The sequence below is a fragment of the Scyliorhinus torazame genome, chromosome 14 (assembly GCF_047496885.1).
Source record: "Scyliorhinus torazame isolate Kashiwa2021f chromosome 14, sScyTor2.1, whole genome shotgun sequence".
Lineage (NCBI taxonomy): Eukaryota > Metazoa > Chordata > Chondrichthyes > Carcharhiniformes > Scyliorhinidae > Scyliorhinus > Scyliorhinus torazame.
Window position 1 is genome coordinate 78,825,523 of NC_092720.1, and position 26,172 is coordinate 78,851,694.

At 43.7% G+C, this 26,172-nt stretch overlaps 1 protein-coding gene across 2 annotated transcripts in view; it reads right to left on the bottom strand.

Annotated features, from left to right (window-relative positions):
• Positions 1–26,172, bottom strand: part of ect2 (epithelial cell transforming 2) — an 87,131-nt gene that overhangs the window by 54,954 nt on the left and 6,005 nt on the right. For both annotated transcript variants that reach the window (XM_072474392.1, XM_072474393.1), the window contains exons 4-8: positions 23,526–23,612; positions 22,493–22,600; positions 10,007–10,080; positions 3,037–3,167; positions 2,501–2,613 (exon numbers count right to left, since the gene is read on the bottom strand). In XM_072474392.1, coding sequence (XP_072330493.1) covers positions 2,501–2,613; positions 3,037–3,167; positions 10,007–10,080; positions 22,493–22,600; positions 23,526–23,612 — 513 coding nt within the window. The remainder of the gene's footprint in view (positions 1–2,500; positions 2,614–3,036; positions 3,168–10,006; positions 10,081–22,492; positions 22,601–23,525; positions 23,613–26,172) is intronic.

Consider the following 26,172-nt stretch of genomic DNA (forward strand, 5'->3'; position numbering starts at 1 on the left):
GTGGAGGCGACAGAGAGGGGTGCGGGGAGCCCTGGTGGGGTCCCCAATCAGGAACAACCATAGGTTCGCCCCAGGAAGAATGGATGGAGGATTTCAGAGCTGGTACCAGTTGGGAATTAGGAGGGTGGGAGATTTATTTATAGATGGGACTTTTGCGAGCTTGGGAGCATTGGAGGAAAAGTATAAGTTGCCCCAGGGAAATTTCTTGAGATATATGCAGGTGAGGGCGTTTACTAGACAACAGGTGAGGGAATTTCCATTGCTCCCGACACAGGGGAAACAGGACAGGGTGCTTTCAGGGGTGTGGGTCGGAGAGGGCAAGGTGTCAGAGATTTACCGAGAGATGAGGGAAGAGGGGGAGGAGTCGGTGGGCGAACTAAAAGGAAAGTGGGAAGAAGAACTAGGGGAGGAGATAGAGGAGGGTATGTGGGCTGATGCCCTAAGCAGGGTAAATTCCTCTTCCTCATGCGCCAGGCTTAGCCTGATTCAATTTAAGGTGCTACATAGAGCACACATAACGGGAGCAAGATTGAGCAGGTTCTTTGGAGTGGAGGACAAATGTGGGAGGTGTGGCGGGAGCCCGGCAAACCACACACATATGTTTTGGGCGTGTCCGGCACTGGAAGGGTATTGGAAGGGAGTGACGGGAGTGATTTCGCGGGTGGTGAAGGCCTGGGTCAAACCAGGCTGGGGGTTAGCTCTATTTGGAGTTGCGGAAGGGCCGGGAGTGCAGGAGGCGAAAGAGGCCGATGTCGTGGCCCTTGCGTCCCTAGTAGCCCGGCGCAGGATCCTACTCATGTGGAAGGAGACGAAACCCCCCGGACTGGAGGCCTGGGTAAATGATATGGCGGGGTTCATTAAACTGGAGCAGATAAAGTTTGCCCTGAGAGGATCGGCTCAAGGGTTCACCAGGCGGTGGCAGCCATTTCTCGACTACCTAGGGGAACGTTAGAGGGAAGAGAGATGACCAGCAGCAGCAACCCAGGGGGAGGGGGGGTTTAAGTTTAGTTTAGGTCAAAGATAAAGGGGTTTTGTTACTTGTGTATTGTTAAAAATTTCTGTATTGTTATTGTTGCGTTTGCTTTGTAAGAGGGGAAAAATTGTTGTTTGGGAAAAAAATTTCAATAAAACATATTTTAAAAAAAAATAAAGATGGAACTTTCCCTCGCTTGAAGGCACTGGAGGAGAAGTTCGGCCTGCCCCCAGGAAATGCTTTCAGATACCTCCAGGTCCGGGACTCACAAAAAACAGGTGGGGACATTTCCGCTGCTACCCCCTCGAAGGATACAGGACAGGGTAGAATCTGGCATCTGGATAGGAGAGGGGAAGGTGTCGGACATATACCAGGAGCTGCAGGAGGTGGAGGAAGCCTCAGCGGAGGAGCTGAAGGGCAGGTGAGAGGAGGAGCTAGGCGAGGTGCTAGATGAGGGCCTATGGGCTGATGCCCTGGGCAGGGTGAATTCGTCCACATCATGTGCCAGGCTCAGTTTAATTCAGTTTAAGGTGGTACACCGGGCTCACATAACAACAGCGAGAATGAGCAAGTTTTTTGGGGTGGAGGACAGGTGCGCGAGATGTGCAGTGAGTCCAACGAACCATGTCCATATGTTTTGGGCATGCCCAACGCTTAAAGAATTCTGGCAGGGCTATGTCCAGGATTTTGGACACACGGGTGAAGCAGAGTCTAACAATAGCAATCTTTGGGGTGTCGGAGGATCCGCGAGTGCAGGAAATGAAAGAGGCAGAGTTGTTTGCCTTTGCCTCCCTGGTAGCCCAGAGACGGATCTGGTTAATGTGGAGGGACTCGAAACCCCCGAGCGTGGAGACCTGGGTTAGTGATATGGCTGTGTTCCTCAGCCTGGAGCGAATAAAGTTTGCCTTGAGAGGGTCCATGATGGGGTTCTCCAGGCGATGGCAACCTTTCCTTGACTTTCTAGGGGAGCGGTAAAATGTCAGCAGCAGCAACTGGGGGGGGGGGGGGAAATTGTCTATTTAATGTATATTTTCTTTTTGTACAATGGTAACAGCCACCTAGTTTTGTTACATATTTTTCATTTATTTTTGCGTTATGCAAAAATTCTGGTTGAAAAAGGCTTTAATAAAAACAATTTTTAAAAAAAGAACATGAGAACTAGGAGGAGTAGGCCATCTGGCCCTTCGAGCCTGCTCCGCCATTCAATGAGATCATGGCTGATCTTTTGTGGACTCAGCTGCACTTTCCCGCCCAAACATCATATCCCTTTAATGTGCTTCTCTAGTGGGACAAGTGTGTAAAAAAGATAAATACAACCACCTCAAAATTCTTTCAATGACTAACACTGAAAGACAGCCACAACTCCACAGTTTAGCTGCTTTCACTTTCAAAAGACTCAGAGGAGAAAACACCAAGGCCCTGCAGGGGTTCAGTTAACACATTAATCCAAAGCTACTATGCTTTCATTATTTGAATTTTCTATTACATTAGCAGATTTTTTTGCCTTGTATTAAAGAGACTTCTCACCTCCTGTCTCACAACGAACAGTTTTTTGGAGGGTACAAATGGCAGCTGTTTTATTGAATCCTCCACCACGAGATGTGTACACATTTCATCGTCAAGAGACAGGTATCTTCCTCCTGAAAAGGGGCAGCAAGTTGCCAAATGTGTGACTTACTTATATTACTAGACCTTCCAAACAATTGCTCAGATTATTCCAGGACTGGGACTGAGTATTTCTTTTTTAAAAAGCTTTCAAATATCAGCCCCACTGTGAACTGCCAGAGCTCATCTTCCTTCAGAGTAGTTTACAATGCTGCCAAATCATGAAGTCATATTTAAAAAAGAAATAAGTGGGGAATAAGAATTGACTTCGAAAGATGTGACATATAAAAAAGGTTAGGGGCAAAGGTGGGTGCGGAGAAGAAATGTTCTATTGTGAAAAGAGAAAAATAGTTCAAGACTACACTTGAGCTTCACTATGTACTTTCAAAAATGATTGTACAGGGTACTTAGTGGGTAAGTTACTTGTAAAAACAATTTCTTTTATGTTCACCACAGACCTTGTATTTCAGTCATTTCTTCCATACTTCTCAGTTCATCATCAGAAAATCCCAGAAAAGATAGCACACAATCTTGAAATGGAGACACTTTGAATTCATTTCGAAACGCTTCATCGGCAACATGGAAATCACTAGGAACAAAACTAACTATTAATCTCCAATTTAGGATTCAAGACAGCAACATCATTATCAAATTGGCTACCTTTTTCAGGAAGAGAATAATATTTCAGAGTAACAAATCTGGTGCTAGAATTACTTTAAAATAGTATTGGACAAGAGGGTGCTATCACCAAGAACCCAAGATTGTTTGGGTTTTTTCGCTTTGACAGTATTTAACATGACAGTATTTAACATGGTACCAGACATCAGAATGTGCAAGTTTGCTTACCAACATTACATGAAATGATCTATAAAAAAAAAAAAACAGCTTATATTTTAGGGAATTCTATCCAATACCATCAGAGCTTGTGAATCTTACCAAGATTAACTGTCACGGTATCTACAATTCATTTTTAAAATAAAGCCAAATGACCCTGACTGCTAAAGTGTCCTTTTCAAAGCATTTACCAGATTCATGTCCAACCACAGGTAGTATTTCAAATTTGGCATCTGAAAACTAGCAATGTCCAGTTTTGCTGGTTTTGAGACACTTCAAAAAGAATCAATACTTTAAAAACATGAACACAATTACTGTATTTAGCCCAATTGTAGTGACTGAAAACGTACAAGTTATGCACCAAAATATAAAATCATTTCCTTTCAAGCCTTGTGTAAACAGCATGAAGAGATTACAATATATAATTTGCCTCCCCTCAACATGCTAATATTTGCATACCAAGCATAGAGCCCAATCTAAAACTGCCTTTGATAAGATTCTCAAATCTATTTGGCCTCCTCATTCAATAGCATTAAAAACTACCGACTTATCCCCAATTTCCACCCATGTTCATACCAAAAGTGAACTTTACTTCACATAGAATTTGCAACGAGCTAGTCAGCCCAACTACTCAGTTCCTTGCCTGTCACACAAGTCGCTAACCATTCATCGGCCTCAGCTTTCCAATATGTGCAAAGTCTGCATGTTCTCCCCATGTTTGCGTGGGTTTCGAAAGAGTCTCGAAAGACGTGCTATTAGGTGAATTGGATGTTCTGAATTCTCCGTGTGTACCCGAACAGCGCCAGAATGTGGCGATTAGGGGCTTTTCACAGTAACTTCATTGCAGTGTTAATGTAAGCCTACTGGTGACAATAAAAATTATTATAATATAGCGGATGTTGGTCCAGCCTATCAGTTGGCGAACCGGTGGAAAAACCAGGCCTGATTAAATTAAACACCAGCTTAGGGCCTTTGCCGGGGCATTGGCGGAGGCTTTCAACAACTACCCCACTTGCCAATGCTAGGCTGAGAGTGACCACCCCTAGAGGGCACAGGTTGCATGGCAATCTTTGGACATGCCTTTCACATGTACTCCTGAGCCACCTCTCCATCCTAGCAGCCTCAGGGATTATTTATGTTAACTGGCTCAATAATAATGTGCCCAATTGATAACCCACTGCAAACAAGCACATTTTCCCAAATGAACCCCTTCAGGTCTCCAACTGCGAGGAGACGGACATGCAGCTTCTTCCACAATTAAGTGGGCCCATGTTTCCCCACTGCAACAGGTTATATTAAATCCTTCTCCATACTTTTCTATCTCCCTTTCCCGTTTAATGTATGCGTATAGAATGATTCCAAGCTTCTTGCCTCAATCACTTCCCATAGTAGCAAGTTCCACATTCGAACCACTCATTTAAGAATATTTCTCACTTCCCTATTGGATTTATTCATAACTATCCTACACTTGCAGCTCCTAGTTTTGGATTTTTCCTCAAATGAAAACCTTCTTTCCACTCCATTCATAATTCTACAAGATCTCTATCAAGTGTTTCCTTATATAAAAAAGCTCCAACCTGTTCAATCTTTCCTACAGTTGCAATCTGAGTTCTGGTAACATCCTTGGATTTTGGGGGGGGGGGGGGATTTTGCAGGTGCTTCTACATCCTTTCTATATACGGAAAGCAGAACTGTGCACAAACTGCAATTCGCCTAATCAAGGTCCTATTCAATTTAAACATAACTTCATTGCTGTCAAATTCTATACCCTTAGCAATAAATCCCAGTCCTTTGTTGACATTTTTAATGACCTGTAATGTTGCTTTTAATAATGCATTTAACTGCATCTCTAGACTTCTTTCCTCTATCTCTTTATTTGTTGTTTATTTTTTGAAGATGTATAGATATTGGCTATACTCCCATCCAGTTTGGTTTAATCTTCAAATTTTGATGACATCACAAGGTCGGCTCACACAATTTTGAGTTATTTATTTCAAACTCCAAAATTATTAATGTAAATTATGTAGTGTTCTTAGCATTTATCTTTGTGGTACACAACTTTCTCCCTTCCTTTAACCTGAACTACTAGCCTTACCCTTAGGGGGGAGCTGGTGACATAGTAGTAATATTTTTGGATGAGTAATCCAGAAGCTCAGGCTAATGACAAGGACATGGGTTCAAATCCTACCATGGAACCACAATTAATAAAATCTAGAATTGAAAGCTAGTCTCAGTGATGGTGACCATGAAACTGTCAATTCTTGTGAAAAACCCATCTAGTTCATGGATGCCTTTTAGGATTCTTTATCAGGTCTGGCCTACATGCGACTCCAGATCAATAGCAATGTGGTTGATTTAATTGCCCTCGGAAATAATCTAAGCAAGTCACTCAATTCAAAGGCAGTTAGGGATGAGCAACAAATGCTGGTCTTGCCAGTGACACCCACATCACGAACAAATAAATTAAAAAGCCTTTCTATTTTGCTTTATCCAATTTGTTACCCATTTACTATTTATCCCCAGCTTCACATGCCCCATTTTTTGTCATGAGCCTATTGTTTGGTACCTGATGAAAGACCTTTCAAAATGTCCAAGTATACAGCATCTACCACTTACCCTTATCTACTCTTTCTCTTCAAAAGAACTCGGAGCAGATTAGTCAAGCAGAACCAAGCCTTGTGAAATCTATGCTGACTAATTATACTTTCTGGCTCTACACGCTCTATTACAGCTCTTCGTAAAGATTCAATTAGCTTTTCTACCACTGACAATAAGCTGATCATCTACAATATCTGGGTTTGGTCCCATCTCCCTTTTCGCATATTGGATGAAAGTTGTCTGTCAGTCCTCCCAACACTATACTGTTATTTATGGATCTGTTGTATCTGGCTGTAGTTATATCTTCCATTGTTTCCTTAAGCATATATGATGCATACCATCCATACCTTGGGTGTTATCCTCTTTGAACTTTGCTAGTTTATTATTTACTCCCCTTCTATTTGAATCACATTTGGTGTTTATGAAGTATCCTAGTTTGTTATCTTCTTCAGCACAATCTTGAGCCAAAGTAGTTATTTATTCAATACTGCTACTTTTCCCACTCATTACCTGCAAGCTTATCTTGCTCTTTTGTTAGTGACCCTATATTCCTTAACATTCAGTTTATTGCATTCATTTATTTTCATAATTTCTCCATGATTTCCTGATTTAAAAAAACAAAAACGTTGCACATTCTTTGTATTCCCTTTCATCCTCCTCTCCTTTAGCATCGGAGTACTTCATTTATGCCTATTTAGAATAATGTAAAGTTATTTGCACATTCACAGCTCCCCACAATGAACTTCATTAATTAATTTGTTCCTATTGTTTTCCAGTCTCCGTTTTTCAAAATGTTCTCCCAGTTTCTTCTTTAGTGTCACCCTCATTTCACACAATTTGAACTTTTCCAATCCGACCCTGGACTGTACACTACTTTTGAACTGAAACTGAAAATTGCTTATTGTCACAAGTAGGCTTCAAATGAAGTTACTGTGAAAAGCCCCTAGTCGCCACATTCAGGCGCCTGTTCAGGGAGGCTGGTACGGGATATTTACAATCCTAGTCCTGAGCCTTGCTATGTTATGATCATTACAAAGACATTTCCTACAAGTTCTGGCACATTGACAATCTAGCAATGATATTTTTCATGTTGGACTTCATAAGAATACTGACCAAGAGAGAAGTTGTGTAAACACTAATTGTCATTTGATATTTCTTCCTGCAGTTTACTTGGGATTAGTTGGAATTTCACATTTTCTTCTATGCTTGCCATTCACCTTATAGATTGGCCTGCACAAGAGAGTAAAATTGGAGGAATAATTGTGGCCATCTACAGTACACCCCTATGAGGGCAATGGGTTCCCTTCTCATCTTTTAACTCAGTCCATATAGACTCTTCAACTAATAGCTACACCACATATTATATTATCTTAATTTGTATACAAGATCCTTCCTATGATTGCCTCCAGTTTATCAATTTTGTACTTAACACCATGTGCATTGTTATATCAACAATTTAAATTGTTTTTATTCATTATTTCTGTTATTAATTATTATTTTACACTTCTGTTCAATCACTTCGTGATCTCTGGCAATCCCCATTATTTTTTCCATTCTTTAGTTTGTTCATTACTCTTTTCAATGTTGACTTAAAGACCTTTAGTCACTTAAGAACAACATATCTGTTAATGACTGAAACTTCCATTACTCTTGGCATCAGCTTGGTGTAGCATTTAAAATTGACCAGAATATCTCATTTGTAATTTGAAGCCTTCACACCACAAAGTCAGTTTTTCACCCACTGAATAAAATTTGTTTTGTCAATCTACATGTTTGAACAATTAGGCTAACTGCCATGTCGCAAAACATATATTGTAGCAGTGTTTAAAGATTCTAATAGAAAATGATTTAACCACAGAATAGTTGCTACATGCCTGGCTCAGTGGTTCAGCTATCTCTTGGCAGAGTCAGAAGATTATGGCTTTCAGTACAAAAATAAAAAACAGTCTAGTGCAGCATGGTCAAAGGTGCTATCTTTCAGATGAGGAATTAACCAACACCCCATCTGCCCCTCAGGTGGTTGCAAACAATCGCATGGCACTGGTTTGAAGAGTGATAGGAAAATTATTCTTGCTGTGTTCGCTAATCCAACACCACAGCTGTGACATATTGTACAGCACTTTGAAAGGTGCAATATGAGTAAAGTCTTTATATCATAGAATTTACAGTGAAGGAGGCCATTCGGCCCATCGAGTCTGCACCGGCCCTTGGAAAGAACACCCCTCTTAAGTGTGAAAGTGTACAAACTCAGCAATAGCATGATGGGAAAAATAGCCAACTTATGTAACCATGTATGAGAAAGCTGTGTCAGCTAGTGCCAAGACCAGACCCTGACAAACTAGACAAAGCTAAGAATCCACATAATCGTATCATACAAGGCCAGAAGAGGGAAAATAGTGCCTGACCTTAGTAAAACCTGATAACAAAGCCACGATCTAGGAATGTCCTAATAACACAACCTCCTCATGACCTAGGTCCATCTGCGTCAAGGCATCATGAGGGCAGAGGTAAAAACAAAGTAGGACCACGTCTTAAACCCTCTAAAGACAAAATACTGCAAATAAGCCGAGACAGGGTCTTTCCATGACAACATGTTTGGTCAGAAGTTATGACTGTATTGACATTTTTGAACAAGGTCTGTTTTTGTAAAATGATACAGCTTTTGTATAAATATTGAACTTTTTCTCCATGTCTTTGCGAGCTTGAGAAAGAATGAGCAGGTTTGCCTTAACAGCTCTCTCTCTCTTCAAACTGTAGCCATACTGCATGCAGACTTTGGTCAATAAAGACGAAGTTATTTTTATCGAAACAGAGTTGTAAAGTTGTTTTCTTCAGCCTTGAAGTAGGAAAGATTTTAAAGACGACAGTGGCGCTGCGAGCCTTCACCAATACCCTGAGTGGCTTCCATGGGGGACCGAACAAGTGATCGAGCACGAACCCGGAGAGCGGAGACGGACGGCACAACAAGGTAAGCTTTAACCTTGGTCTCTCTCTCTCTCGGATCGGTGCTGTGACCCCTCGTCCCTGACAGATAACGCTGACAGGTGACGGTGTTCGAATCTAAATTTGACTGTGAGTAAAGTTCTTAGGGTCTGGGACCCGGTTGTCGTTCGTAGCCTAAGGTCAGGGACCCCCTGCTCTTGTTTTTTTCCCCCCAGGACAGGGATACATAGGCTTGGCTAGGTCAGGGACCAGATTTTGATTTTTGACTTTTAAATTTACAAGGCAGTTTCCCCCCATTTTTTTTCTCTCTCTTTTAATTTTTTTCCACTCCTTAAAAGTCATGGGCCAGAGCATGGACAAAACGGAGGACAATTCTCCCTTGCTTTTTATGTGCAAAGCATTCCCTGATCAGGAACGCAATTTACACCTCTTGTCTTTAGCTTTAAATAAGAAATTCGGATCTGAAGTTTGGCCACTAGGTGGTACCTGGAATTTAGAAAACTGCACTGCGGCAGAGACAGCCATTTTGTATCGGAATGCCCACACCTCCACCCTATCCCCGTAACTCCACCTAACCCTTTTGGACACTAAGGGCAATTTATCATGGCCAATCCACCTAACCTGCACATCTTTAGACTGTGGGAGGAAACCGGAGCACCCAGAGGAAACCCACGCAGACTCCGCACAGATAGTGAACTTGGGATCGTGGAGCGGTGAAGCAACGGTACTAATACAAATACAACATACTATTGGTTTGACGTGGATTTACTTAGGTGATTGGTGCTTCTTACTCCACACGATTTAAAAACAGCTAATTTACAGTTTACATGAACAAATGCAGAAGAGGGGGCCAGATGAAACAAACATTTGACTAAATTTAACATTTCTGAAATTGCTCAAAATGTGCCATTAAAAAATGTTTTTTTACAACTCTCACCGTCGTATAATTTCACAGCCAATGAGAATTCAAAAAGGAAAAGATTACACAATACGTCCATTTCATGAAATTGAACAGAAGGCATAATGAATTTACTGATAACTTGGAAAACTCACATTTCATTTCGTCTTTCCCAGGCCTTGTAAATCCATTCTGCTCTCATGATAGGAGTACCCATGCTTACTGCAGCCTGTAATTAATACACAATTTTGGAGGTCAATTTTCATTTCACAGGCTGAAAACATGGTTTGTTGCTGGAATACAACATCATTGATGCCAATTATTCTCACCACCTCATCCAAAAGGACAGTCTACATTTTAAAACTTATTTAATGTCAGCAAGCTATCCAAATGCATGGAGCAAGTGGGGTAATGTGTCATCACAGCTGCAATAATCTTGTCCTTAGCCACATTTTATATAGAGGCATCTGAATAGAGCCTCTGACATCCTGACTACATTTCTCCATACCAGCCCGGAGGCATACGTAAATTGCAGGGGAGAGAGTGGTTAATGTCACTAGACTAGTAATCCAGAGGCCCAGGCCAAGACTCTGGAGACATGGGTTTATAAATTTAAATGAATAAAGCTAGTCTCAGTAATTGTGACCATGAATGGTCATAAAAACCTCAGCTTGTTCACCAATTTAAGACTGGCCTTCGATCTAGAGCAATATGGTTGACTTAACTGTTCCTTGACCGAGCAAGCCATTCAGTTAAAGGGCAATTCGGGATGGGCAATAAATGCTGGCCTTGCCAGCAATGTTCACATCCCTAAAAATAAAAAAAAACCATCATGAACCGTAATAGATGAAGTGTCCGCTTTTCAAAATCACCAGGGATTCAAACCTCACTGTGCTGAGAACATTTCATTTTTACCTCCTGTCTGGCTATATTTTCTCCTTCTTGGGCTCCTCACACTAATATGCCTCCCAAACAACAAAAAAAATGCACTGTCTGAACTGAATTTGTGAAGTGGCTAATCAGTAAGGGTTTATTTTTTATTTCTGTACCCATTCTTTTCTTGCAAGATTTTTATATCTGTGCTCAATAATTGCGATGGTCCATTTTCTATTTTAAAAAAAAATCAAAGTTCATTAGGTTCACAAGTTTGTTGCACAAGGAAGGTTATTTGGTCCATCTCAATTTGCCTTTCCAAAGTTCTAAAAGAAACCCTTACCATTATAGCATCTAATTACATGGTTCCAGGGCTCTTATCCTTTATCATTCCACAATTCAGCATTGTTAGATTCAAGGAACCGACCACAAGGGTTACCAAAAGGTTTAATTAACGAACAATGAACACTCTACATACACCACTCCCCGGAGGGACTTCCGGGCACGGGCTTTTATGTCCTGGTTTGTTCCTGTCCCCCAAGCCAAACATGCATCCACCAAAAAAGGGCGTGGGGGAGGACCTCTGCACCTTAGTCAGGAGCTGCCACTCAGGCATCATCGAGGCGGGATCAGGCAGCATGCAACGGTCAGTTAACCAATGTTTTCGAGTAGAGTGCCTCAGTGGCACCAATCTGGTGGTGGATTGCCTGGACTCTCATCCCCAGCAACATCTGGCGGTGGCACCTCTATCTTGGAGTCCGAGCCAACAGCATCAGATAGCTTGCTGTCAAATTCCTTGTACATTTGCGGTGGGGGAGACGGCAGCGGGGTGCCCAGGGGCTACGCCGGACCTTACAAAGGGGAGTCGTTCAATACAGAGTTGCAGCCGCGGAATGGTCCAGGTGCCTGTTTAATTCTGGTCCCGTATACAAACCTGGTACAATACCGGCCCTGTCTACCGAATGACAGTGCCCGGGACCCACTTTGCACCATCTCCAAAATTCAGCACGTGAACATTGTTCCCTGGTGAGAAACGTTGAGGCAGCACATTTCCACCAGGGCCATATACTGCACCTGCTCCTGTCCGTGACAGACCTTCCTGCATATATGGGGTAGCTAGAGGCTGAGGCATAGCCTGAGTAGACTACAAATAAGCAGCTCTGCCGGTGTCACACCGGTGATGGCATGAGCTACGGTAGGATAACAAGAAAAGGAGCCAAATGTGTGTCAAGGGACCCCTTTGTCTGCTTGCTAATCTAACATTTGGACCACCCGCTCGGTCAAACCATTGGATGCGGGGTGATATGGTGCGGTGCGTTCCATTTGTCCGCATGAATGTCCCAAACGCCGTGCTGGTAAAAGATATCCCATTATCCAAAAACAACACCGCAGATGTCAGGGAAATCGACGGCATTCAGCCACTGCTACTGCGAGTGTGTATCGATGAGCCAAAACAACATTGACTCCTGAAAAGGGTCGGCAAAGTTGGCATGGAGGCACATACATAGGTGACAGGTGACCCGGCCACTCCCAATGGTGAAGGGGTGTCGCCAGTGGGAGCTTTAGCCGTTCCAGACATATTCCGCAGCGTTGGACAAGCCACTTGATCTCAGTGTCCATATCCTGCCACCACACATAACTGTAAGTAAGCACCTTAATCTTTGACTCTCGGGGTTGCCCGTTCTGGAGGTCTACAGGGATGGGACCTTGCCCCTTTTATGGAATTACCACACGTGTCCCCCAAAGGAGGTTACCGCCTTCGATGCTAAATTACGCGATCTTGGTAGTAAATGCCTTCAGCTTGCAGGGAAGTGCATGATGCTGGGCCCCATACAAAACAATATGGCAAACCCTGGATAGCAGGGGATCGGACTGGGTCTACGCATGCAAATGGGCTATGAAGTGCTTGGTGGTGGCGACCGGGTTGATGCTAGAGGGCGTTGGCGGCCTGGTCAGGAGTGGGCTCAAGGCTTGCGTGCGCGATATGCATCCCAGAGAAGTGTTGCAGCATTTACTAATACATCGCCAGTATGAGGAGATGTTTTGTCCTCAAACAGCCCCAATAATGGCTTGTGATTGGTCAGCACAGTGAACCGACACCCACAGACATACTCATGGAGCCTCTTGACGGCAAACACCAGGGCCAAACCGTCCTATTGGATTTGGGCATAGTTGCACTCAGCTGCAACCAGTGTCTGAGAGGTAAAAGCGATTGGACACTCCTTCTCGTCATCCATCCGATGGGACAAAACAGCCCGATGCCCAGTCACAAGTGACCACGAGTGGCCTTACAGGGTCGAAATGGGCGAGCAGCCAGAAAGATGACAGCTGCTTCTTCACCTCCATGAACAGTCTCCTGTGGCAGACCCATGCCCACACCTGGCCATTCTCGAGGAGCTTGTGCAGGGGCGCCAACATAGTCACACAGCCAGATATAAACTTGACGTAATAATGTACGAGTCCCAGGAATGAATAGAGCTCCCTCGCTCCCCCAGAACGGGGGCCTGCCAGATGGCCAGTACCACATCTTTGACCATCCCTGTCAATGCAGTAGGCTAGATTGGTCACCTCATAGGCATGGAAAATGTATTTTTCCCTATGGAGGCAAACACCAGAGGCCGTAAAGTGACGGAGCACCTCGTCGAGGTTATCCAGGTGGGCCTGGTTCAACATTCCGGTGACCAACACATCGTTCAAATAAACGGCCACGCGAGATAGGCTTCGCGATGTGTTTTCCATCACATGCTGGAAAATGTTGCAGGCTGATGATACACCGAAAGGTAACCTGGTTTATTCATACAACCCTCAGCCTGTTTACCATGATGAACTGCTGAGATTCTGGATCCAGCACCAACTGGAGATGCGCATGGCTTGTGTGTGAAAGTTCCAGCTGTCGCCAGCAGCTCTTCGGTGTAAGTGGCCAACTGGACCTCTTGTGTCCTGCAATGACAAGAGCTGCACGCCTGTCCGGGTTTTCTTGTCTGTGGTCGACGAAACTGACCTCCTGAAGCCTATAGAGCAGCCGGGTACCGCAGAAATGGTGCCGTCTGCAACTCTGTATGATCCTCGTTGCCAGTGTAACGGATTCAAGGAAGCGACCACACGGGAGCATAAGGAAACAAGAGGTTTAATGAACTAAGAATGAAAACTCTATATACACCACTCCCGGAAGGGTCTCCTGTGCCCAGCCAACTCCGGGTCTGGGGCTTTCATGTCCTGGTTTGTTTCCCCCCTCGATGAGGGAGCTCCGCCCCCTCAGCCAGGTAATTCATATTCCACGAGGCTCACAGCCCGGTCTCGTGGGCCTCATGTAGGTTAAACAAGTGTGATGGCACTAAGGATCAGACTCGTGGCTTTTCTCTGCACTACCTCCTGCAATTGAACGGCCTTGAAAAAACTGGACCAATAATTCAAAGGTGCAGCCTGACTACATCGCTCTACAGTTCAATCACAATTGCTCGGACTTGTATTCGTTTTTTGTCGTGATTTTCAAATTATTTGATGTAGTCCACATGAATACCAGCACCGATTTTGACAACGCCCCACAGAAGATTAAGAAAAATTAAAAGTTCATGGGATTCAAGGAAGAATGCAAAGTTCAATTCCAACTTGGCTCATTGGGAAGCAGAGGTTTATTGCTAACGTGTTTTAGTCACTGGAATATCGTTTTCCTTCGGGTTCCATAGGGCTCAGTAGGTCCCTTCGGGTTCCATAGGGCTCAGTAGGTCCCTTCCTGTTTGTGGTATGTTTCAATGACTTGCAAATTAAGAAGTATCAGAATACACAATAAAAGGTCACGTGGTTGATAGTGAGGAATAAAGCCGTGGACTTCAGGAAGCTATCAAAGGACTAGTCAGGTGGCAGGAAAATAGTAAATGGAATTCAAACTGGAAAAGTGTGAGTCAATGCATTTTGACAACAGAATGTATCACAAATGGTCGAGAAATAGAATGACCGTGGAGTGTAGGTCTACAGATCCCTGAAGAAAGGAAGTAATCAAGAATGTATAGAGTAAGAGATCAGGGAGAACAGCATAAAACCCGTGGTGCACAGCAGCTAAAGTACTTCATACAGTACGGGCACAGGAAGGAAATGATCAGGAGAGGGTTACAGAAGGGACTCAAAAGGATGTTGCCAGGAATGAAGAATTTTAGCTCAGCAAATATTTTCCAGGTTGAATCATTTATCACTTTTCTGCTCACCGTGCTAGTCCATCGACAAACTGGAGTTGCGCTTGGAAAAGAGATTTAATTGAGCGTATAAAATTATGAGGGCCCAGATAAAGTGGATAGGAAAGACTTCCTTCATTAACAGAAAAGTCAGTACCATCAGACAAAGATACAAATTAATTTGCAACGGGATTAGAGTTAAGCAGTAATTTTCACTCGAGGGTGACAAGGGTCTGAAAAGAGTGTGGCCAAGGCAAAAATGCTCATCGGGTTGAAAGGAACTCAGATGCCACACCTATAGATGAAGAGCTGAAGTGTGGATTAGACTGGGTAGCTCTCACAGCCAGCATGGACACAACAGGCCAAATGGCCTTCTCCTATTCTATAAACCATTCTACTATATTGGTTTTGTAATTCTGGGTTGATTGGAGTAATTCTGTGTTGATTGGACATGTTGAAGTAATCTAAGCTTTTTCATAACACCAAAGACTATTCGTGTTTCTTTCCCCCCAGCCCCTCGCCTTTTTCCTGTGCACCATATTCCACAATCTAGCAAAAGAATCCATGCTGCTACAGTGCAAAGAGAAATAGAAAAAGAGAAGACACTTAGATCTTCATGCTCCTTGCTCAGCAGATACTACCAATGGACACCTAATGTGACTATGTCCTCTAAAATGTCTCCTGTGTCAGGCATCTGAATTAAGAGCAGTCTGTCATTCAATAAGATTACGGCTGATCTGAATCTATACTCAATTCCACATATCCACCTATCTCTAATAAGCTTTCACACTCTTACTCATCAAGAATCTATCTAGCTCAAAAAATCATCAAAAACTCTGCTTCCAGTGCCTTTTGGAAGAAGTGTTCCAAATACTCACTTTTTAAAAAAATATATACTTTTATTCTTCTTTTGAACATTTTCATCAATTTACAACCTCCCACCAAATACCCAACAATAACAAATATAATGTCAATCTATTTATCCCAACCACCAAGATTTTAAGTACACAATAAAACACATAAGAAAAAGAAACAGGAATCCACCATCATCCCATACATAATTACCAATACCCTATACATTCCAACCCCCCACCCCCCGCCCCAATGTTTGATGTCAATCAATTCTTGAAATGTGTGATGAACAAGGCCCATGAATCGTAGAACCCTTCCATCCTTGCCCTCAGCTCAAACTTCACTTTCTTGAGCGTTAAGAACTCCAGCAGGTCCCCTGCCACGCCGAGGCACAGGGCGGAGAAGCTGACCTCCACCCCAACACGACCTGGTTTCAGGTGATCAGCAAGGCGAAGGCCAAGACATCTGCCTCCGCACCCGCTTCTAAACCCGGCCTATCTGATACCCCAAATATGGTTTGCAGGGGGCCCGGGTTCAAGTTTCATATGAACCACCTTCAAGATTATCCTGAAGACCTCCCTCGAATTCCCCTCTTGCTTTGGACAGGACCAAAATATATGAACGTGATTAGTCCCTCTTCCCCCCCCCCACACGGCGTTCACAAACATCCACCAACCCCACAAAGAGTCAGCTCACCCTCGTTCTTGTGAGGTGCGCCCTATATGCCAACTTCAACTGTATCAGCACCAACCTTACACATTAAGTGGAGGCATTCACCCTCCGGAGCACCTCACACCACAACCCCTTCTCCATTCCATCCCCCAACTCTTCCGCCCACTTTGCCTTAATCCCCTCCAGCAATACCTAATCCTCCTTGCTTTTGGTGGGAATTCAGCTGTTGGAGTGTGCGGAGCTAAAGAGTCGAGCGATAAGTATTTAAACTAGCTGCTTCGCTGCTTAAACAGCGGCCACAGGGTCTTTGGGGATAAGTTTGAAGAGTGACATCACAGCAAAACAGTGACCTGATTGGCTGGTAAGGAAAGTGCTCCAATTAGCAGTAGCTGGGAGAAATTTAACTCTTCGTGTGTTGGTAAGTATTGTGATTGGTAAGTAAATCTTTAATCCTTTCACTTATTCATTATTTGATATACTTGTAATCAGTTAAGGTAAAGTGTAAAAATGGCAGGAGATCCCAGACCTGTGCTCAATGTGCAAGTTCAGGGACGCGGCCGATGCCCCGACTCATTCATGTGCGGGAAGTGTGTCCGGCTGCAGCTCCTGTTAGACCACATGACGTCTCTGGAGCTGCGGATGGACTCACTTTGGAGCATCTGCGGTGCTGAGGTGGTCATGGTTAGCACGTTCAGTGAGCTGGTCACACCGCAGATTAGGATTGGTGAGTGAGAGAGCGAATGGGTGACCAAAAGGCAGAGAAAGAGCAGGAAGGCACTGCAGGTGTCCCCTGCGGTCATCTCCCTCCAAAACAGGTATACCGTTTTGGATACTGTTGGGGGAGATGACTCACCAGGGGAAGGCAGTAGTAGCCAGGTTCATGGCACCGTGGCTGGCTCTGTTGCACAGAAGGGCGGGAAAAAGACTGGCAGGGCTATAGTCATAGGGGATTCAATCGTAAGGGGAGTAGACAGGCGTTTCTGTGGTCGAAAACGAGACTCCCGAATGGTATGTTGCCTCCCGGGTGCACGGGTCAGGGATGTCTCAGATCGGCTGCAGGACATACTGAAGGGAGAGTGTGAACAGCCAGTTGTCGTGGTGCATATAGGCACCAACGATATAGGTAAAAAAAACGGGATGAGGTCCAACAAGCAGAATTTAGGGAGTTAGGAGCCAAGTTTAAAAAGTCGGACCTCAGACGTAGCAATCTCAGGATTGCTACCAGTGCCACGAGACAGTCAGAGTAGAAATTCAAGAATAGTCAGAATGAATACGTGGCTTGAGAGATGGTGCAGGAGGGAGAGGTTCAGATTTTTGGGACATTAGAATCAGTTCTGGAGGCGGTGGGACCATTACAAATCCGATGGTCTACACCTGGGCAGGACAGGAACCAATGTCCCAGGGGGTGCTTTTACTAAACTGTTGGGGAGGTTTTAAATTAATGTGGCAGGGGGGTGGGAACCAGATTAGGAAGTTAGAGGTCAGTAAAGAGGCAGCAACTAAAGCCAGTAAGGTACTAGATAATAAACTCATTGTGACTAAGGGGAAGAGTAGACAGGGAAGAGATGATGAACGCAAAGGGACAGGTGGTCTGAGGTGCATTTAATGCGAGAAGCGTAGCAGGTAAGGCAGATGAATTTAGGGCTTGGATTAGTACCTGGGAATATGATGTTAGTGGTATTACTGAGACTTGGTTGAGGAAGGGCAAGATTGGCAACTAAATATCCCAGGGTACAGCTGCTTCAGGAGGGATAGAGAGGGAGGTAAAAGGGGTGGAGGAGTTGCATTACTGGTCAGAGATGATATCACAGCTGTGATTAAGGAGGGCACTATGGAGGATTCGAGCACTGAGGCAATATGGGTAGAGCTAAGAAATAGGAAGGGTGCAGTAACATTGTTGGGACTTTACTACAGGCCTCCCAAAAGCGAGCATGAAGTAGAGGTCCAAATGTGTAGACAGATTATAGAAAAATGTAGGAGCAATAGGGTGGTCGTGATGGGAGATTTTTACTTCCCCAACATTGAATGGGACTCATGTAGTGTTGGAGGCATAGATGGAGCAGAATTTGTAAGGAGCATCCAGGAGAGTTTTTTAGAGCAGTATGTAAATAGTCCAACTCGGGAAGGGGCCATACTGGACCTGGTATTGGAGAATGATCCCGGCCAGGTGGTTGAAGTTTCAGTCGGTGATTACTTTGGGAATAGCGATCACAATTTTGTAAGTTTTAGAATACTCATGGACAAAGACGAGAGTGGTCTTAAAGGAAGAGTGCTAAATTGGGGAAAGGCCAAGTATAGCAAAATTCGGCAAGAGCTCGGGAATGTGGATTGGGAGCAGCTGTTTGAGGGTAAATCCACATTTGAAATGTGGGAGTGTATCAAGGAAAGGTTGATTAGAGTGCAGGACAGACGTGTCCCTGTGAAAATGAGGGATAGAAATGGCAAGATTAGGGAACCATGGATGACGGGTGGAATTGTGAGACTAGCTAAGATGAAAAGCATACACAAGATCTAGGCGACTTAAAACTGATGAAGCTTTGGAGGAATATCGGGAAAGTAGGACAAATCTCAAACGCGCAATAAAGAGGGCTAAAAGGGGTCATGAAATATCTTTGGCTAACAGGGTTAAGGAAAATCCCAAAGCCTTTAATTCGTATACAAGGAGCAAGAGGGTAACTAGAGAAAGGATTGGCCAACTCAAAGACAAAAGGAGGAATTTATGCGTGGAGTCAGAGGAAATGGGTGAGATTCATAATGAGTACACCAAGGAGAGGGACATGACGGATGTTGAGGTTAGGGGTGGATGTTTAAATACTCTAGGTCAAGTCGGCATAAGGAAGGGGGAAGTTTTGGGTATTCTAAAAGGTATTAAGGTGGACAAGTTCCCAGGTCTGGATGGGATCTATCCCAGGTTACTGAAGGAAGCGAGGGACGAGGGGGACGAAATAGCTGGGGCCTTAACAGATATCTTTGCAGAATCCTTGAGCACGGGTGAGGTCCCAGAGGACCAGAGAATTGCTAATGTTGTGCCTTTGTTTAAGAAGGGTAGCAGGGATAATCCAGGGAATTATAGACCTGTGAGCTTGACGTCAGTGATAGGCAAACTGTTGGAGAAGATACTGAGGGATAGGATCTATTCACATAAATGATCTGGACGAAGGTATAGGTGGTCTGATTAGCAAGTTTGCAGATGATACTAAGATTGGTGGAGTTGCAGATAGCGAGTGGGACTGTCAGAGAATACAGCAAAATATAGATAGATTGGAGAGTTGGGCAGAGAAATGGCAGATGGAGTTCAATCCAGGCAAATGCAAGGTGATGCATTTTGGAAGATCCAATTCAAGAGCAGACTATACGGTCAATGGAAGAGTCCTGGGGAAAATTGATGTACAGAGAGATCTGGGAGTTCAGGTCCATTGTACCCTGAAGGTGGCAACGCAGGTTGATAGAGTGGTCAAGAAGGCATACAGGATGCTTGCCTTCATCGGACGGGGTATTGAGTACAAGAGTCAGCAGGTCATGTTACAGTTGTATAGGACTTTGGTTAGGCCACATTTGGAATACTGCGTGCAGTTCTGGTCGCCACATTACCAGAAGGATGTGGATGCTTTAGAGAGGGTGCAGAGGAGGTTCACCAGGATGTTGCCTGGTATGAGGATGCTAGCTATGAAGAAAGGTTGAGTAGATTAGGATTGTTTTCGTTGAAAAGACGGAGGTTGAGGGGACCTGATTGAGGTCTACAAAGTTATGAGAGGTATGGACAGGATGGATAGCAACAAGCTTTCTCCAAGAGTGGGAGTGTCAATTACAAGGGGTCACGATTTCAAGGTGAGAGGGGGAAAGTTTAAGGGAGATGTGCGTGGAAAGTTTTTTTTAAAACGCAGAGGGTGGTGGGTGCCTGGAACACCTTGCCAGCGGAGGTGGTAGAGGCGGGCACGATAGCATCATTTAAGATGCATCTAGACAGATATATGAACGGGCGGGGAACAGGGAAGTAGATCCTTGGAAAATAGGCGACAGGTTTAGATAAAGGATCTGGATCGGCGCAGGTTGGGAGGGCCATAGGGCCTGTTCCTGTGTTATAATTTTCTTTGTTCCCCCAGAATCCACCCCATAAATCACTGACACCACCCCCTTCTCCATTCCCCCTGTCATCAGTACCACTTCCAACAGTGTGGAGGCCGGCGCCACCAGAAAGCTCAGTACCTCCTTCCTCGTGAAATCTCGGACCTGCGTATAACTAAATATCTCCCGCTGCCCCAACCCCTATTTCTCCCCCAGCTCCTCCAGCCTCGCAAACCGCCTCCCCAGAAACAAATCCTTTAATACCCTAACTCCCCTTTCTTTCCATCTCCGAAAACTTCCATCACACTTCCCTGGCTCAAAACTAGGGTTCCCCAAATCAGCATTTCCCATGACCCCGCACAACCTAAAGTGCTGCTGCAACTGCCTCCAGATCATCAACATCGCCATCAGCACCGGACTCCCCAAATATATTCCCAGGGCCGTAGGGAGCGGCGTTGTTGCCAATGCACTCAACCCCGATCCCCTGCACAGACTCTCCTCCATTCTAACCCACTGAGGGTCCCCCCTCTAACCCAGCTCTTCACCTTCTCAGCATTTGCCACCCAGTAAAGAATGACTGCCGTCCTCTCTGCAACATCCTAGCCACCTTCTCCTCCTCTTCTCTTCCCCCCCCCCTCCCAAATAAGTGAGGTAATCACCTTTTCCACTTCCTTAAAAACGCCTTTGGCAGGGCGACACGGTGGCGCAGTAGGTTAGCCCTGCGGCCTCGAGGTCCCAGGTTCGATCCCGGCTCTGGGTCACTGTCCGTGTGGAGTTTGCACATTCTCCCAGTGTCTGCGTGGGTTTCACCCCCACAACCCAAAGATGTGCAGGGTAGGTGGATTGGCCACGCTAAATTGCCCCTTAATTGGAAAAAAATGAATTGGGTACCCTAAATTTTTTTTTTTTTTTTTTTTTATAAATAAAAACGCATTTGGCAAAGGGTCACCGGCCTACAGAATGGCAGCCTCCCTCCCACCCCGGTTGGTACACCACAAAATATTTGCTTTTGTCCAAATTTAGCTTATACCCCGAAAAAGACCCAAACACTCGAAGCAGCTCCAGTATACCACCCATCAAACACATTTGGTTCCGACACATATAATAACAAATTATCTGCGTACAAAGATTCCCTGTGCTCCACTACTCCCCAGCTCTATCCCCCTCCACACCCCCAAACTCAACACGATGGCCAAAGGCTCAATCGCCAGCACAACAGGGGAGACATAGGACATCCCTGCCTGGTCCCACGGTGCAGAGCAAAATACCCAGAATTCATACTATTCATGCGGACATTCGCCCTCTGCTCCCTGTATAGTAATCTTACCCACTTCACAAATCGCAGCCCAATCCCAAACTGCTGCAAAACTGCCGATCAAATACCCCCACTCTACCCAGTCAAACGCATTCTCGGCATCCCACGCCACCACCACCACCACCACCTCCCTCCCCTCCGCTGGTGCCATAACTACATTCAATACCCTCCTAATGTTCGAAAAGTGCTGCCTCCCTTTCACAAACTCAGTCTGGTCTTCCCCGATCACCTTCGGGAGGCACTTCCAACTTACCCGCCAATACCTTTGCGCCCACATTCAAAAGTAATATGGGCCTATACGACCCACATTCTGTCGGATCCTTATCTTTTTTGAGCAACAAGGAGATCGATGCCTGCCCCAAAGTCTGTGGCAACACCGCCTTCCCCATCACCTCTTCAAACAGCCCCACCATTAGCGACGCCAACTTATCTCTAAATTTCTTATAGTACTCCACCGGAATCCCATCCAGCCCTGCCACCTTCCCCGACCACTTCCTCCCAATCGCATCCTTTATCTACTGCTCCCTTATCGTCCCCTCCAATGTGGCCCTATCCTCCTCCCACCCCCAACCTCGGATATTCCGAACCATCCAGGAATTTGTGCATACCCCGGTGGTTCCGACCTATACAACCTCTCAAAGCATTAGCTTCCAGTTTCTTCAATGAACTGATAAAGATTTAAAATTAGATCATACCCTGAACTTGCCGCTTTGCGTAGAATTGGCCACGAGATGAGTTATTTTGCCGGTGTACTCTTTACGAATGGTTGCTCCCATATGATGTGCCAGGGCAACAAGAATAAGCTGCGGATTGAAAAAAGGTGATAATTGTCAAATTAAATTCTTATTGCGGTCGAAGAATGGGAAATGAAGAACAAAACATATTTTTACATCTTTTACAAAATCAAATCCAACTGACTAATCAACCCATAAGTTTATCAACTCCCATTTGTAGTAAATGTATTAATTTATATGGTGCACCTGTTATTCTTATTCAAGTCTTTTTGAATAAGGATGCCACAATAATCAGCAGCACTTTCTACCTGGCTCTCCTCAAAAATAATTAGTTACAATTCAAAAATAAATTTACAGTAGTATAATCATCTAGAGTAACCAGTATTCCATGGGTGCTTGCAGTAAAATGTTAAAAAGCATTAGTTTAAACTTAGACAATTATTTCTATTAAGAGAATGCTACTACAATCAGAAGAGCCAGGCATACCATGGAGAGTAAAGAGTGCAGCAGAGAAAAATAAATTATGCAATTGAACTCACTCAACAATAACACTGTTCGGTCACGTGTGAGATTTGCAAACTTTTAAAAGAAATTATCTTGTAAAGACATTGTTACTGTAATTGATAGCACCATCATAGCCCAACAGAAGGGGAGATTTAAATCAAATGGTTAATGCAGAACTTCAAAATAGAATTATTTCAACTACTTTTCCATGGAGCCCATGTTTTGGATTATGTTTGGAGGCCAAGTTAAAAATATTATTGAAAACTACAGTTTTTATGATTCTTCATGAACACCTTGAGGTTATGAATACTGGATGGTTACTGCCCAAATTGGGGGAGAAAATAACAATACTATGGGGAACAGAGTGGATCTGCATATCGATGTAACATCCAATGTATAAAATCACAATGTTCACTTTCAGAATCCTTGTCATACAATACTACATGATCACATAAATCAGTCAGTGGAAAAAAAAAGAGTAAATGCTCACCAACTTCTCCTTCTTGAATCCAGTGAAACACAAGACCAGATCCAACATACTTGTGCAATATAGTGGCCGAGATGTGAAAGGCAAAGGCTACAGGGAAGCAAAATAGTAGCTTAATTAAAATAATCATTTCAATACATAAAGGTTTCTGAATATATGAGATAGGAAATATTCCTAACTCCATTTCTTTTTTAAATGTGGGTTGAGTCATCATGCCAAGTTAAATCAGGGACCAGAATGGAACAGCTGGATGTAAGCTTTTTCAAAAGGAAAATTACCTTACAATTAAGCATGGCAAAAATTCTCCAGAGAAGCAGAAGTATTAAAGTTGATATGTTCCTCTGCTTTGCATTTACATTGTAAACCCACTTTTGGAATTAACACTGCAACCCCATCAATAAGTTCCTGATGTTGCGAAAACTGCTCTACTCATATTGCACAATCCAGGTTTGAAAGCTTATGTTACAAACATGCAATAACATGTTTACCCATGCCGCTGGAGTATGTTACAAAACTGCATCTGTGATCTTTTCAGATCTGCTGATGCCAGTTCTTGATTAGCTACTTGCATTTCCTCAGCCAATGCAAAAGATTGCCATTCAAACTCTCAAGGCAAATCAACAGCCAAATCAGAGGATCGTTACAGTGCAGGTGTCAATTCAGCCCACTGTGTCTGCACCAGCTCTCCAAATGAGTATTAGCAGTCCCCTGCCTTTGCCCCATAACCCGGCAGATTGCTTATTTTCAAATAATTGTTCAGATACCGGGCGAGAACCCAGCATGTTAGGTTTTCTGGCAGAGAACGGCAAACGATTATTTTTAATCCGTAAAACTGTGAGGAAAGGGTACTTCACCCCAGGAGTAGGACTCTAACCAATAGGTACCTTTTATGTTAAAGCAAACTTCAATTTCAACATAGATTTAACATCAAAGAAATAGCTTTACAATTATCAGTTTAACAGTTCTTAAACAAAAGGAAAAACTTGAACTTGCTATCTATACCTGCTACTAACCCAATACAATTCAGATTAGCTGTGCAGAGAGAGAAATCAATCCTTTCAGGACCAGATCCAGTACACTTCTTCACAACCTAGCAGTATTTGGCAAAACCTTTGTTCAACTTTAAATATTTTTCTTATCAGACTCAAATCCTTTGCAAACTGCAAAACTACATAGACCTGGCTCCCCCCTTTAATTACATCATCTGCATCCAATGAAGATGTCACATGATCTGCATAGCTCGGACTAAATACTATGCCTCATAAATGATCTCCTCTCCAGGGAATCTGCAGCAACCATAACGATATCCCATTAGTCTGTTCATCTGTTATAAAAGTGGTTGGAATGAATCATGAGCTAACCTTTTATGACTCCTTAATTACAGCTTTAGCAGGCAGAGTCTGGGTATCTTAACCTTGGTTCTTTAATATTACTGCAACAAATATATACACCTTAACCATGTTTTGAAAATCTTTACTGCAACGGATATATAACATCTCTATCAAATTTCCTCAGCCCAGTTCCAACTTCGAAAATCTATTCCTCATAACTGAAGTTATGAAACCATTCTTGTAAACCTCTTCTTCACTCTCTTCAATGCATTTACATTCTTCCTATAGTGTGGCACACAGAACTGTACACAATCGGTCTAACTAGTCTAACAGTCTTGTTATAAAGTTCAGCATAACATCCTTGCTCTTGTACTCCATGCCATGATTAATAAAGCCCAGAACACTATGCCTTATTAGCTGCTCTCTCCACCTGTCCTGCTGCCTTCAAATGATTGATGCACATGTACACCCAGGTTCCTCTGCTCCTGCACCTCTAAGAATTTTACCTCTTTTATTGTTTGGCCATGTTGTTCCTGCCGAAATGCATCACCTCACACTTCTCTACATTGAACTTCATCTGCCTCCAACCTGCCCACTCCACTCCTTGCCTACGTCCTTTTGAAGTTCTACACTGTCCTCTTCACAATTTACAATACTTCCAAGTTTCATACCATCCGCAACTTTGAAGTTGTTCCCTGCACACCAACATCTAGATCATTAATTAATAAATAACCATCAGGAAAAAAACAAGTGTCCCAATGCCAACCCTGGGGAACTCCACTGAAAACCTTCCCACAGACAGAAAAATATCCATTGACCATTATTTTTGGCTTCCTATTATGCAGCCAATTGACCACATTGCTACTGTGCCTTTTGTTTCATGAGCTATAACTTCTGTTATGTGGCACAGTATCAAATGTCTTTTAAAAGTCCATGTACACCTCAATCGCCATGAAAGCCCATGTATACCTCCAGTTAAGTTTGTTTAACACAATTTCACAAACTCTGGCTCTTCATTTAAAAAAAACATTTTTCATTGTGACTACTAATTCTATCCAGAATAATTGTTTCTAGAAGCTTTCTCAGCACTGAAGTTAAACTGACCGGCCTGTTATTGCTGGGCTTATCCTTACAACCTTTTCTGAACAAGGAGCCAACGTTTGCAATTCTTCAGTCGTCTGGCACCTCCCAAGTCTAGGGAAGACTGAAAGATTACCACCAGTGCCCCTGTAATTTCCACCCTCATATTGACTCCCCCCGTGAATACACTGTGCATTAGCTGCTAAAACAACCAGGCTCTCCAAACAGAATTATTTTTA